A 13,145-nucleotide genomic window follows, 5' to 3' on the forward strand; every position below is an offset into this window, starting at 1 on the left:
AGAAACTTTAAGCGTTTAATGACACAATTGGTTCGAGCAATTTTTTTTTTTTTTTTTTCAGTTCTTCACTTTTTTAAACTATGACACATGCCTTTTAAGGTTTTTCACCCCTTCGATGTCATGAACAAAAGCATCACACTTTTGAGTCGACGATTCCACAGTTACACCAGAATGGCTGAAGAAACGGGTAATGCATTGAAACAACAAACGGTGATCAAATCACAATTGCAAAAGCATGACGCATGGAAAAGCGGACCACGTCAGAATACGGACTTAACATTGAAACCAGATGAAATCCCCAATATTAGGGGAGAGCCATCTCCATTGGGTGGATCGTGGTGTGGTATATTTGAGAATAAAGTAGAGTTTAAATCTGAACATTTTGTCACGGCAATGTCGAATCTTATAAAAAGCCCTAACATCAATTCAACTGTTATTTTACGATCTGATATTTTAAGGAGAAATGTATTCAATGACGACGATGAACAAACTGAAACATTTGTTGCCGCAAATATCAATGATGAGCCATTATTGAATGAACCACTTGACAACGTTTTAACCAGGCATATTGATGATACTGAAATCAAGTACGTACCAATCAACTCGGATTTCAAGCCAATAAATGAGTTCGTTAGAAGGATGATCCCAAGAAACCCTTCAAAGGATTATATCATTAACCAAACTTGTTTGCTCTTACGCAACCGCAAAGAAAACTCTTATTTGATTATATACACACCACATATTTCCGATCCCGAAGAAATTCCGTTCTATTTACCCCCAGCAAAGTCTATTGGTATTTTATTCAACGAGAAGACCTCAAAGTTGTCCATTTATTACCTACCGTTTGACTCGCAAGATAAGAATATATTTAAGGATATGGCACCTTCGGAACGTCCAATTAGAATTGCTTATAGATTATTAGGGACAGCAAAGAAACATTCAAACGGTGTCATGAATGGTTATTCCAAGCGTGTCAATCATGACCAAGTTGTTCCGAAACAAATATTTCAGGATAGATACATCTTGTTGAAGCAAAAATATGCTAAAACTCTAGTTGATAATTGGTGTGAATCGACTGATCCACGTAAACACGTCTTTGAAGATATAGCAATTGCAGCATTTTTAATTGAATTTTGGAATTTGATTTATCCAGACAAAACATCTTTCCAGTTTAGAGACTTGGGGTGTGGAAATGGTGTTTTGGTGTATATTTTGATAATGGAAGGTTACATGGGTGAAGGTATTGATGCACGTGCTCGTAAATCTTGGGATTCTTTCCCTAAAGAGGTTCAAAAACAGTTAAGAGAGCAGGTGATTGTTCCCTCGGTCTTATTAAGGCCGCATCCCATGCAATTTGCCCAAAACCCATATATATCTGACAATGGCCAGGTATGGAAAGTCCCTATAAATGACCAATCATCTCACCAAAGTCCTACGAAGGCAGGTAGTAAGAATGTTCAGTTGGTCGAGTGCTACTCAAGTGCTGAATTATTAAGTGACGCAAGGATTAATGTCACAGAGTTTCCTCTAAACACATTCATCATTGGTAACCATTCGGATGAGCTTTCATGTTGGATTCCGTTGCTTGGTTATCCGTTCATTGTCATTCCATGTTGTTCTCATAGCTTAAGTGGTGACAAAACTCGATATCCAGTCATTAAAGGACTTAATGGTAGAACTACTCCACAAGAAGGTAATTCCACATACCAAGGTTTAGTTGATCATGTTGAATACCTTGCCATGATGTCAGGATGGAAAGTTGAAAGGGAAATGCTGAGAATCCCATCAACTAGAAATGCTGCAGTGATTGGTTATCAAAGAAGCGAATTTGTACCAAAGTCAATTTACGAAATTATTGCAATGGAAGGTGGTGCAACAAAATGGGTAGAGAATACAATGGCTTTAATGAAGAAGAAACCAAGGAATCATTGATTCCAAAGAATCAGGTGTCTTGCACTATTTACAAACATCCCCAAGAGTATAATTTAAGTTTATTCTATAGAAAATACAAATCGTCCTTTTTGACGAATCTTTAGATGGAGCAAAGGAAAACAACTGATACTTATACAATTTCATTCGCCTATTTTTTTTGCTTTTTTTGTCTACGTCTTTTGCCAATCATTCTTTTAGCATCTTCGCTCAAAGCTGATAATTTCTGATCATTTTCAGAACGACCTTCTGCAATTGATCTAGGTTTACCAACGTGACTACCTTTATTGAGGTTGCCTCGTTTACCATTCTTTCCATTAACCTTTTGTCTCTTGTTATCTTTTCCGCTCTTCTTCTTAGATGTTTCTTCTTCCTTTGTATCTTCTCCATTTTCTCTTTTTCTTTTTAATGTTTTACCTTCGGTTCTACTCCTCGAAATTTGATCGTATCTTCTCTTCACAACACTGGCATTTTCAATAGCAAATTCGACAACTAATCTTCTTCTGTTGATTGTTTTTTCCTTTAACGCTAATTTAGTCTGCTCTTCTGTTAAACCGTTAGTAATTTCGTCCTTGGTAACTTCATGGGCATTCAACCATCTGAGAGCCATCAACGCATGCTTATGATCTCTAAATTCTAAGAAACCATAACCTCTAGATCTACCATATTCACCGGAGCCTTTAACTTCGTTGATAACTTTTGCTTGAGTAACCACACCGTGTTTGGAAACTCTCTTCTTCTCTTCATCGTCTGTTATTCCTAATTTTTCCAACACAAAATGCTTATGCTTAGTAGATCTATCGATTTCTTCCTTCGACAAAGGATGTCTCTTGCCTTCTTTGACTTCCTTCGCAAATTCAACAATCGCTTTTCTACCTAATTGCTTGAAGGATTTATCATTCATTGCTCTAGGTAAGTTTCTAATTGCCAATCTAGTCATAGATAAATGCAATGTTGGGTTCTTCTTTAATTGCTCAACTCTTAGATTGAACGATCTTTCCCTGATATCTAGATCACCTTTACTTAGTAGGGCGGCTAATTTTGAATTTGGCCCAATTCTACCTTCATTTAAAAGATATAAGTTTCTCTTATCAGACTCCTTTGGTGTTCTACCTAGAAGTTCTTTCCTGCTCTCTGCACTTTTTTCAGCCATTCTAGCTGCAGAATCTCTATCCAGAGCTGGTGCGATTTGCATGATACGACCTTCATACACATAGAACGGAGAAACATCATCAGGTAGCAAAATTGAGTTAGCAGAAACCGAAGGAGCATTCAAAAGACATTCTTCGTAGGCGTTATTCTTGTAGAATGCAACAAAGGCAGTACCTTTTGGTAAACCAGTCTCCTTGTCTATGACGGGCAATGCATATTTTACTTCACCCAATTTTTCAAAGTGTGCCTTCAATGCGTCTTCCGTAACGTCATATGGGAGGTTACGAACGAAAACACAAAACTTCTCCTGTCTGTTTCTTTTCTTCCTTTCCTTCGGTTCTTCATCTTCTAGTTCAAGCAATTTTACATCTTCATCGTGAACTTCTTCATCACTATCATCATCATTTTCTGCGTCTTCTTCTGCGTCTTCTTCCTCTTCGGTTCCCACTGCTCCATCAACATCAGAATCCCTATCAGAATCATCTTCCTCGGCACTGGCTTCTACGGGCTCTTCCGGTTGTTCGTCTTTGAGGACAGTCCAATGAGACTTACTGACTGCAAAATCAACAGCAACTTCTCTACCGTTAATTTTGAGATTCGAAGATTCCTTCACGGCTTTCTCTGCATTGGCATGTTTAGTCATAGTAACAAAACCGAACCCACACATTTTTCCATCTGGCTTTTTCGGAATCTTAGCTTCTTTAACGGGACCATACATTTTGAAAATATTTGCCAATTCATCAGAATTCTTCACACTCCATGGCAAGTTTCTAACAATCAATCTTGCAGTTTTCTGAAGAGCAATTTTTTCTGGTGCAACATTGTTTTTCTTTGGGGTGGAGCTTTTAGAATCATCCTTCTTTCTCTCTCTTCTTTTGGCAATATCCACTCTCAAAAGCCTATCGTTTAGCTTCTTTTTTTTGGACTCCTGCAACGCTATTAAAGTATCATCATCAGAAGTAAAAGACACAAATCCAAAACCACGTGATTTATTTTCGTTATCATTGACTATAACGGCATGCTTAACAGGTGCAAACTGTGAAAAAAAATCTGACAACTGCTCGTTAGTGATGTCGAATGGAATTGAACGGACAAACAAAGTTTTCCTATCTAATGAGTCATCTTGGACCTTTTCTTCAGTTGTAGACATTGTATTTTTGCTATAACCTGCGAGTGTCTCTGATTGATTAAGGTAAATGGATATAGTTTTAAACTACATCAAAATTTTTTTTTTCTTTACTGCTGAAGAGTTTATCATGAAAAAAATTAAATGAAAAAAAAAAACTTCACCAAAATACATGCGCGTAAAGTCAAATATCCTGGTAAACTTACAAGTTCAGATTTGTAAACATTCAGGAAACAATAGTTCTATTTGTTGAAACAAGGACTGGCTAAGACACGGAGGATGGCTTTGAAGAGGAGGAAGCTTAACAATTCTGGGATTTTGTCGAACTCTTATATTCCACCGTTACGTGCAACCCAAATCGATCGAGAATTGCAGAAACTTCCACCTGACTCGCTCTACAACCTTACACACCTATGGTTATCCATTCCATCAACACAACCTGTACCGAACGCATATTTGCGAAGGAAAGGATACACCAAATCAAGCTTGGCAGATACCTTCTTAACAAAGTTGAAATCCCTTAAAAACTTCAAAAATAAGACACAGTTGAAGAAAAAGCTTATTAATACCATCCTTGTCGAATTTTACCCTAATGGACTGAACACATTACAGCTTGCACAGATAGATGTACAGCTACTTGTTGATAGACCTACTTCCAGCTCATGGATTTCTTCTACAGTGAAGATTGTTAATGGTTCGAGTGATATACCATCAAATGAAGAAGATATTTCCAATGATGAACGAAACGACAAAATATCGAAATTGACTAACTATACGTTTTCCTTAGACTCACAGTTATTTTTGGATAAATTTATTGCAAACCTTGCAAACCTATATTTGACGCATGTTTATATCTCTAGGCATCCGTATTTCCCATTGATTATGGTTCGAGTCCAAATGTATGATTATACTTATCACCGATCCTCCGCAACACATAGTGAAGTTTTTCAAGACTTAACCAACAGGGCATTGTTCAAATCGGAAAAAATGAAATTCAATGAAGATCTTGACAGAATCCTCAACAACAAGAACAATAGGACACCAAATCAAGAGATTAATACTAACCTGCAAAGGCAGGTCAGGCTTCAAATTCAGCCGCAAGTAAGATCACATAAACCATTTTATATTCTTCTTCCCATATCTTCACCGCATGTCATTCATTCTGTATTTCCACCCGATGATGTTTGTAGCCGACTAATATTACAAACACTTGAAACAACATTGGCCAATGATGATTTTTATAAGGTTAATCGACCATGTGAGGCCAAAACAAACAAGTTAGACACAAACACTTCAATTATCACCAGTAGAAAGATCAGAATATTCAGAGATGCAGATATTCCTAAACCAATAAAGAACTTAAACACAATGTTCTTACTGCGCGGTATCTCAAGATTTGGTTCATCTTTGGGTGCTTGGGCACCTTATGCAGAGGGAATTGTTGATATGGATATTTTTGAAAATGAATTGAAACATTTGATTGTTCAGCCAGAAGAGATGATAGAGCTCGATGGACATAGTGATGATGATTTGCAGGGTCGACCGAAAGCAGAGGACAGAAAGCAACGCAAAATCATTTCTGCGCTTAAGTTCAAAGGGACTCTGAAAAGGATTAAGCCAAAGAAATTGTATAAATGTAATGGAAACCATGGAGATAGTGATGACTACAATGATGCTAGTATTGATTTAGAGGAGTATGAACAAAACAATGAGAATTTCTTTGAATCTGAGCAAAAAAGGTTGCAAAATAGATATGCATCGGCAGTTCCCATTAACGAGTCTAAATTTGAGATAAAAGCCCAGTTGGAAAAGAAGAAGACCCAAGGAAATGAGAAGGACGTTTTTTCGTTTACTATGGAACTAACAGGCTCTGACGTATATGGTGGGTTACACGAATTAGCTGATCAGGGTGTCATTGATCCATGCAAGATTCCAGACTGGCTAACCGGGGAAGTACCTATGGGGGGTACAGTAGTGAATGGGAAGCTTCGTACGAAGCGTTGATTTTGTAAATTATATGTTGTAAATTAGTTGTAAAGTGAGTGGATGTCATGGTGTTATTAAACAGATATTCATCTTCTAAAGATGGAGGGGCTGAAATTGCATGTCAATTTACTTAGGGCGACCTTAAATTCGTTAGATTTAAGGCTTAAGAATTGTTGCATAACAACTATTCGGTACTTGTAAACGAAAAAACTCTCCTTCAAACTGAAAGAATACTAAAGTAAAACGATTGCTCAGATGTGCCTAACAGAAATAACGCCTATTAATATTTACAGATATTTAGTATTTTTTGAACAAATATCGTCTTCCTTTTTAAGATGAAAGAATATAAAATAGGAAAAGATGGCAACTAGTTGACAAAGGGGTACGTCCAAAGTAATGTTGTTTCCTCTTTTAGCAATAGGAAAAATTGACTACTCCGACACCGGTTTCAGTGTTCTGTACTGGTTCAGATCATGAGTCGTATTTCACTTTCACAGAAAAAAAGCACTCAAAGCAACAAATAAAGCAATTTTTTCCAGCTCAAGACATTTGAAACTTTATTTGTAAACTTTACAATTGCTTTGCTAGTGCTTTTGTGAACACACTATTTCCAACCTTGTAACTTTGCCAGGTTAGCTTTTGTCAGTAAACTTTTAAAAACTTTCCTTATAAATCAGAGATTAAACTTTAGTGTGGCTATACAACACGAACGTTTGGAATAGAGCAATAACTGCTGGAGAACATGCTAGTTTGTAAAGGTCCTGCGCAAAGGAAGAACCTACTCATCCGAAAAGAGTGGATCAAAATCCAGCCTACACAAGTGTGTGTTTATCTGTCTCGTGCGTAACTGGGGAGTATCTTGAAGTTTATGTGGACTTGGCAAAGTGCAACAAGGTTCTGCTAAAAATTGCTGAAAATAATGATGTGGTTCGGACATTAGTTGGGGTGTTTTCTGAACAACGAGTTCAACCTCTTGCCCTTCTAGAGGATCCGAATCAGACGATATAAAGTTTGTAAATTTAATCGAAAGAGCTGTTACTTTCCTTCTTTTTGTGGGGGTGCCCTCTAAGTGTGTCATCTTTCGTTTGTTTCTATTAATCGATTGATTTAAAGAAATGTTTCCATCTAATAGAGAGATGTCGCTAGAGTCTAGGGTAGAATTTATTAAAGTATAGTCACTCATTTCAACTTCATCGATACTGAGTTTTGTATTACAAGTTAAGCTATAAGTGTCATTATACGAATGCTCAAGTTGCATAACTTCTTCTGGGCACCCATAACCGGCATCTGAGCTTTCAGACTCAAAATTGCTATACAAAGAGCAGTCAAACATTTGTTCTGAACGACCCTGCATCCTTGTAAGGTATGCTAAACAACTCGGTCTCAACTTTTTCAAATCCATAGGTTTCATCATGCTACAAAGTATTGTGGAAGTTCAGCACAAATGAGTTGCTACCATGATAGAAGGCAATTGATGTAGTTCTAAAACTGAAACTGTGATTGCCCCTTCCTTTCGTGCTCGCCAAAATACAATCTGGGGAAAAATATCTTGTCTGAGCCCCCCAAATTGCGCAAATTCACGTGCTCGCTACGGTCTTTCCCGAATAGGCAACTTTCTGTCCCGGTAATATTTTTTTCTGCTTGCACTTGGATAATTTAACATGACTTTTCACAATGCCTCAATGAGAATTTGTAAGCCATACAGATATGCAGTATCGGGGATGGCAAGGGATGGAAAATAGGTATCTTTAGAAGGAATGTATGTCTCCGAAAAATGTGTGATGTTATAATATCAGTTTCTCTTCTCCCTCCGTATTTATATTCTTTGTAGGTTCACAATCCAATTGTCAGACTCAGTTGTTACCTATTAATTATTATTTTGTAGCGGCAATGCAAAGGTTTACTCTCTCTCAATTATCACGACGTCAAGTTGCTACTGCAAGGTTAGTAAAACAAGTGATTCGTTCCATCTCTTCAACCTCTAATAACCTGAAACCAAGGCCAACCAATGTAAGAAATGCGTCCGCTACCAGTGTCAATGATAGTCTCAAAAACAGGCCACCTAGTGTCTCGCAAATGTCTTTCCCGTGTTTGGAGAAGTTGGAGGAACGTACCAGAGAATTAGAAGAAAATGGCCCTGAACCTTCGTATTCTAAAATCACACGTGAAAATGTGGAGATCTATCAATCCAAAGATCCTATTTTCTTGGATTACGGAGGATATTTACCGCAATTCGAAATTGCCTATGAAACGTGGGGTACACTAAATGACGATAAAACAAATGCAGTTCTTCTACACACTGGTTTATCGGCTTCATCCCATGCACACTCAACCTTGAAAAATCCTAAAAAGGGCTGGTGGGAAGGGTTCATTGGTCCAGGCAAGTACCTAGATACTAATAAGTATTTTGTTATTTGTACCAACGTCATTGGTGGCTGTTTTGGTTCAACTGGGCCACAGTCAACTGACCCTCTGACTGGCCAACGTTATGCCACAACATTCCCTATCCTGTCGGTAAATGATATGGTGCGTGCACAAAATCGGTTGGTAAAAGAACATTTTCAAATTGAAAAGCTACATGCTTCGATGGGCTCCTCAATGGGTGGTATGCAGTGTTTAGCCTACGCAAGTGAATTTCCTGATCAGGTGAATAAAATAATAAGCATATCGGGTTGTGCAAGATCTCATCCATACTCAATTGCTATGAGGCACTGTCAAAGACAAGTTCTGATGACCGATCCAAATTGGAATAAAGGACACTATTATGGTCAATTGATCCCCCATACTGGTATGAAATTAGCCCGTGAAATTGCTACCATCACCTACAGAAGTGGACCTGAGTGGGAGCAACGATTTGGAGTGGAAAGAATGGATCCATCAAAGAAACCTGCGTTGTGTCCAGACTTCTTGATTGAAACATACCTCGATCATGCTGGAGAAAAGTGGTACTCAGAATTTGATCCAAATTCGTTCCTTTATATTTCCAAAGCGATGGATTTGTTTGATTTGGGTGCAAGAAATAGGAACAAAGCTCTAAAATCAAGACTACAAGCTGAAACTATTTACAATGGCGAATATATTCCTGATTCTGAATTAGAATATAAGCCAAGTGAAATCTGCGAATTCACACAACCTATTGAAAGATCGAGAACCAGAAGATTCACACCTGAGGAATCCAAACAAGATTTATTACAAGGTTTGAGCAGATTATCAAACAAGGATGTTCTAGTTATTGGTGTTGAAAGCGATATCCTATTCCCCGCCTGGCAACAAAGAGAAATTGTTGAAATGCTAAGACAAGGAGGTCAGTTAAATGGTGGAAGCGGTAAAAATATCAAGCATGTAGAGTTAAGTGAAGCTGATAGTTTTTACGGCCATGATACATTTTTATTAGCATTAGATCATATTGGAGTACCAGTAAGCTCGTTCTTGGATGGTTGACCAAGTTGACATTCACATGTCTCTCTTCTTCCCTCCTAGTCCTATCTTCCTCTCTTTTTTTTATGCTTTAATGTCAATCACTTCATGAATAATCAACAAATTATTATATAAACGCTTTATCCAATAAATATACCGCCTTCTTTTCTACAAGACGATTTTTCTCGATAATTATGGCTCGACCTGTTATCGTATAAAATCATGATGAAAAAAAAAAAAGTTTTGAAATTTCTGAGGTTTTTCGAGTTAAAGTGGTATCATTATTTGCTTATCCTGAGAATGAACTGGGAACAAATGTCGCAACCAGCAAAGAAAAGCAAAGCCGAAGGATATCAGGGCTTTAAACTTTCAAAGAGTTCCAAAAATGAAATTGAAACTATAAATCTTGATGAACCTATTGTCACTAAAGAATGGTTCTTCCAAAATTACATAAAGCCCCGAAAACCAGTTTTGATTAAGTACAACGCAAATTCAGAGAAGTTCCGTTTGAAGACAGAAAATTTTAGACCTGACACGCTGATTAAAACCCTAGGAGATGAGGGTGATTTATTACAAGTAGAAGAATTGAGTAAGGGCGGATTTGGTTCGGGGCACGACAGATTGAAACTTAGCCTTGGTGATTTTTTAGGGCGGATAAAGAATGGTGAATCCTTGTATCTGACTACACAATACGAAGAAAATGATCCCAAAATAGCTGAAAATAACACAGAAGAAGGAGAAGAAGATGATGATGATCACGATGACAATGACGACGATGAAGGTGAGGGACATGGTTATGCTGGATTTGAAAAAATTGATGAAAACGCTAGTGATGTAGATGAATTTGGAGATGTTGATGACTTTGAAGATGACTATAAGGATGAATTTGCAGATGAGCTCTTGGGTGATGACAGCAACGATATCAATATCATCTATCAACCTCCGTTGACCAATTTGTTGGATGATAAACTAGAAAGTTTACCTCCACATGCAACTGAGATAACAGAGTCACTTGTCCCACAGCAAATCAATCTCTGGTGTGGACGTACACCGGCAGAGACCCCACAGCTGGAAATTGGATTGAATGATGCAGGAAGCGTGAAAAATGTCAATAATGGGCTATCTCAGGCCAATGCTACAAGTACGGGCTTACACCATGATCATGCAGATAATCTCTATATTTTGGTGCAAGGAAAAAAGAGATTTACTCTATTCAGTCCTGATTTTGCTTATTATTTGTACACCACTGGTGATGTAAGAGATATTTACCATACTGGGGTAATCGACTATGTGGTCAATGAGAAGGCTAAATCGTGGATCAACGTGCGTGCTGATGGTGGATGTTTGGATTCAAAATGTGAGATTGGAGGGGACCAGAAGACTGAACAATCAAATGGAGAAAGGCAAGCACCTCCTTCGTTCTGTCGTATACCCCCATCGTTACTTCATTTAAACGAACTCGATGAACCGAAACGGGTTGCTCTGGAGAAGTATGCTTTGGAGTGCTTCCCACTGTTTGTACCATACAAGGATCAATCTATTCAAATCACTTTAGAAGATGGAGATTTGCTATACCTACCTGCAGGCTGGTTTCACGAGGTGACATCCTATGGTGACAAAACTAATGATAATATCCACGTTGCATTGAACTACTGGTTTGTTCCTCCAGATGGTGAATCCGTAAATTCCCCATACACGGACCCAATTTGGGAAGAAGATTTCAGAAAATGGAAGGATTTGTACCTCTAGCGTGTATTCATGTCTATATAATCAACATCGAAGTAGTAAAGAGATTTGTAAACATAGTAGAACAACCAGCTATCCGCACAGCCTGAAAAGTTTTTCAGAATGTATTTGGCGGACCAAGTGTTTCCCTTATCAATGCTTGACACCTTCCCTTCTCCTCTCGACTAAACCTTTCTCAGATGAATAGCCTCTTCAGGCGGCTGAAGTTCAGGATCCAATCGACAATGAGTATTCCAAGAGGTAACAAGAGCGAAAAACAAGTGATTTCCATTATTGGAACAACAGGTGTTGGTAAATCACAATTGAGTATTGAGCTAGCACGTAGATTTAATGGGGAAATAATTAATGCAGATTCTATGCAGATGTACCATGGCCTGGATCAAATCACTAACAAGCATCCCACTGAAGAACGCCTGGGGGTGCCGCATCATGTTATGGACCATGTCAAATGGGAGGAACAATACTACATTCATCGATTCAAAAGAGAATGTGAAAATGCCATGAAAAAATGTTGGGATGATGGCAAGATACCTATACTTGTTGGAGGTACGCATTATTATTTGCAAAGTGTCCTGTTTGATAACAAAACCATCGGGTCCAATGATGAAGTTGAAGTGGATGCAAGTAAACTGACCAAAGAGCAAAAGGAAATTTTGAATGGTGATTCAAACATCATCTATGAAAAATTGAAAGAGATGGATCCTGTTATATCACAGAAATTTCACCCAAACGATACACGTCGAATCAAACGTGCATTAGAAGTATGTTACGTTTTCAATGAGCCTGCGAGTAGTGTATATGGCAGGCAGAGAGAAACAAATGACTCTAATGGAACATCTTTAAAATATGACACATTATTCTTTTGGGTTTATTCTAAACTCCCTCAGTTAGACACTCGTTTGGATTCCAGAGTCGACAAGATGATGTACAATGGGGGTTTAACCGAATTGGGAGAGTTGTATAAGTTTTACCAGAAGGAGATACTGGTGGGGAACGAAACTGTTGAGAAAATGGATAGTGGTGTTTGGCAGGTTATTGGATTTAAAGAATTTTTGCCTTATTTGAACAAGCATGGTCCAGATACGTTGATCGCTATAGATTCCGCTGTTGATACCAAAGAAAGAAATGAGGCAATTGATAAACTTCTGATGGAGAAGGAGTTTGCTCAGTGTTGTGACGAGATGAAGTTGAAGACCAGAAGGTATGCCCGTAAACAGATAAAATGGATCAAAAACCTCTTAGGTCCACAGTTAAAGGAAGAAGAGGCCAATGGTTTTGTGAAATTTGGTAAAATATATGTGTTGGATGCCACTAATCTAAGCTTGTGGAATGAAGGAGTTGGGAAACGTGGGAAGCAGATATGTGAAGAGTTTCTTCGGCTAGGATATGTGAAGCAGTTCGTGGATATTCCTGACTCTTTGAATGATGAGAAGTTGATAATCGAAAAGTCACCAAATAAGGCTGAGAATTGGGTGCATCACGTGTGCGAGATTTGCACTGACCGAGAAACTGGTAAACCTTTGGTCTACGTCGGTGATCAGTGGGAAATACATTTGAAATCAAAGAAACATAGGCATAATTTAAATAGAGGGAAAAGGAAGAGAGAGTATGAGGAATGGTTAAAGAAGAAGAACGTAAAATAAACTTGAACACTTGTACATTGTTATAGAATGTGTAGATCCGCATGGTAGAATAATATATTTATGTTATTAAACGAATAATCTATTTAGAATAAGAAAGATGTTAAAAGATAAAAAAAAAGCAGGTAAAAACAACGGTAACAGTTAAA

General features: G+C 37.9%; 7 protein-coding genes across 7 annotated transcripts; 5 read left to right on the forward strand and 2 right to left on the reverse strand.

Moving 5' to 3' along the window:
• Positions 1-87: 87 nt before the first annotated feature.
• On the forward strand, positions 88-1,932 carry C5L36_0E02270 (uncharacterized protein; the record flags this gene model as incomplete). Its single annotated transcript, XM_029467779.1, has 1 exon — positions 88-1,932. The coding sequence occupies one exon, from the start codon at positions 88-90 to the stop codon at positions 1,930-1,932; it is 1,845 nt and encodes a 614-aa protein (XP_029323639.1).
• Positions 1,933-2,080: 148 nt separating this feature from the next.
• Positions 2,081-4,231, reverse strand: C5L36_0E02280 (uncharacterized protein; the record flags this gene model as incomplete). Its single annotated transcript, XM_029467780.1, has 1 exon — positions 2,081-4,231. One exon carries the CDS (start codon positions 4,229-4,231, stop codon positions 2,081-2,083), a length of 2,151 nt encoding a protein of 716 aa, XP_029323640.1.
• Positions 4,232-4,486: 255 nt separating this feature from the next.
• Positions 4,487-6,211, forward strand: C5L36_0E02290 (uncharacterized protein; the record flags this gene model as incomplete). Its single annotated transcript, XM_029467781.1, has 1 exon — positions 4,487-6,211. The coding sequence occupies one exon, from the start codon at positions 4,487-4,489 to the stop codon at positions 6,209-6,211; it is 1,725 nt and encodes a 574-aa protein (XP_029323641.1).
• A 760-nt stretch (positions 6,212-6,971) lies between these two features.
• Positions 6,972-7,607, reverse strand: C5L36_0E02300 (uncharacterized protein; the record flags this gene model as incomplete). The annotated part of the gene is made up of 1 exon (XM_029467782.1): positions 6,972-7,607. The coding sequence occupies one exon, from the start codon at positions 7,605-7,607 to the stop codon at positions 6,972-6,974; it is 636 nt and encodes a 211-aa protein (XP_029323642.1).
• Positions 7,608-8,083: 476 nt separating this feature from the next.
• On the forward strand, positions 8,084-9,634 carry C5L36_0E02310 (uncharacterized protein; the record flags this gene model as incomplete). The annotated part of the gene is made up of 1 exon (XM_029467783.1): positions 8,084-9,634. The coding sequence occupies one exon, from the start codon at positions 8,084-8,086 to the stop codon at positions 9,632-9,634; it is 1,551 nt and encodes a 516-aa protein (XP_029323643.1).
• A 198-nt stretch (positions 9,635-9,832) lies between these two features.
• C5L36_0E02320 (uncharacterized protein) lies at positions 9,833-11,359 on the forward strand (the record flags this gene model as incomplete). Its single annotated transcript, XM_029467784.1, has 1 exon — positions 9,833-11,359. One exon carries the CDS (start codon positions 9,833-9,835, stop codon positions 11,357-11,359), a length of 1,527 nt encoding a protein of 508 aa, XP_029323644.1.
• A 176-nt stretch (positions 11,360-11,535) lies between these two features.
• On the forward strand, positions 11,536-12,999 carry C5L36_0E02330 (uncharacterized protein; the record flags this gene model as incomplete). The annotated part of the gene is made up of 1 exon (XM_029467785.1): positions 11,536-12,999. One exon carries the CDS (start codon positions 11,536-11,538, stop codon positions 12,997-12,999), a length of 1,464 nt encoding a protein of 487 aa, XP_029323645.1.
• Positions 13,000-13,145: the final 146 nt, after the last annotated feature.

The sequence above is a fragment of the Pichia kudriavzevii genome, chromosome 5 (genome assembly GCF_003054445.1).
Source record: "Pichia kudriavzevii chromosome 5, complete sequence".
Classification (NCBI taxonomy): domain Eukaryota; kingdom Fungi; phylum Ascomycota; class Pichiomycetes; order Pichiales; family Pichiaceae; genus Pichia; species Pichia kudriavzevii.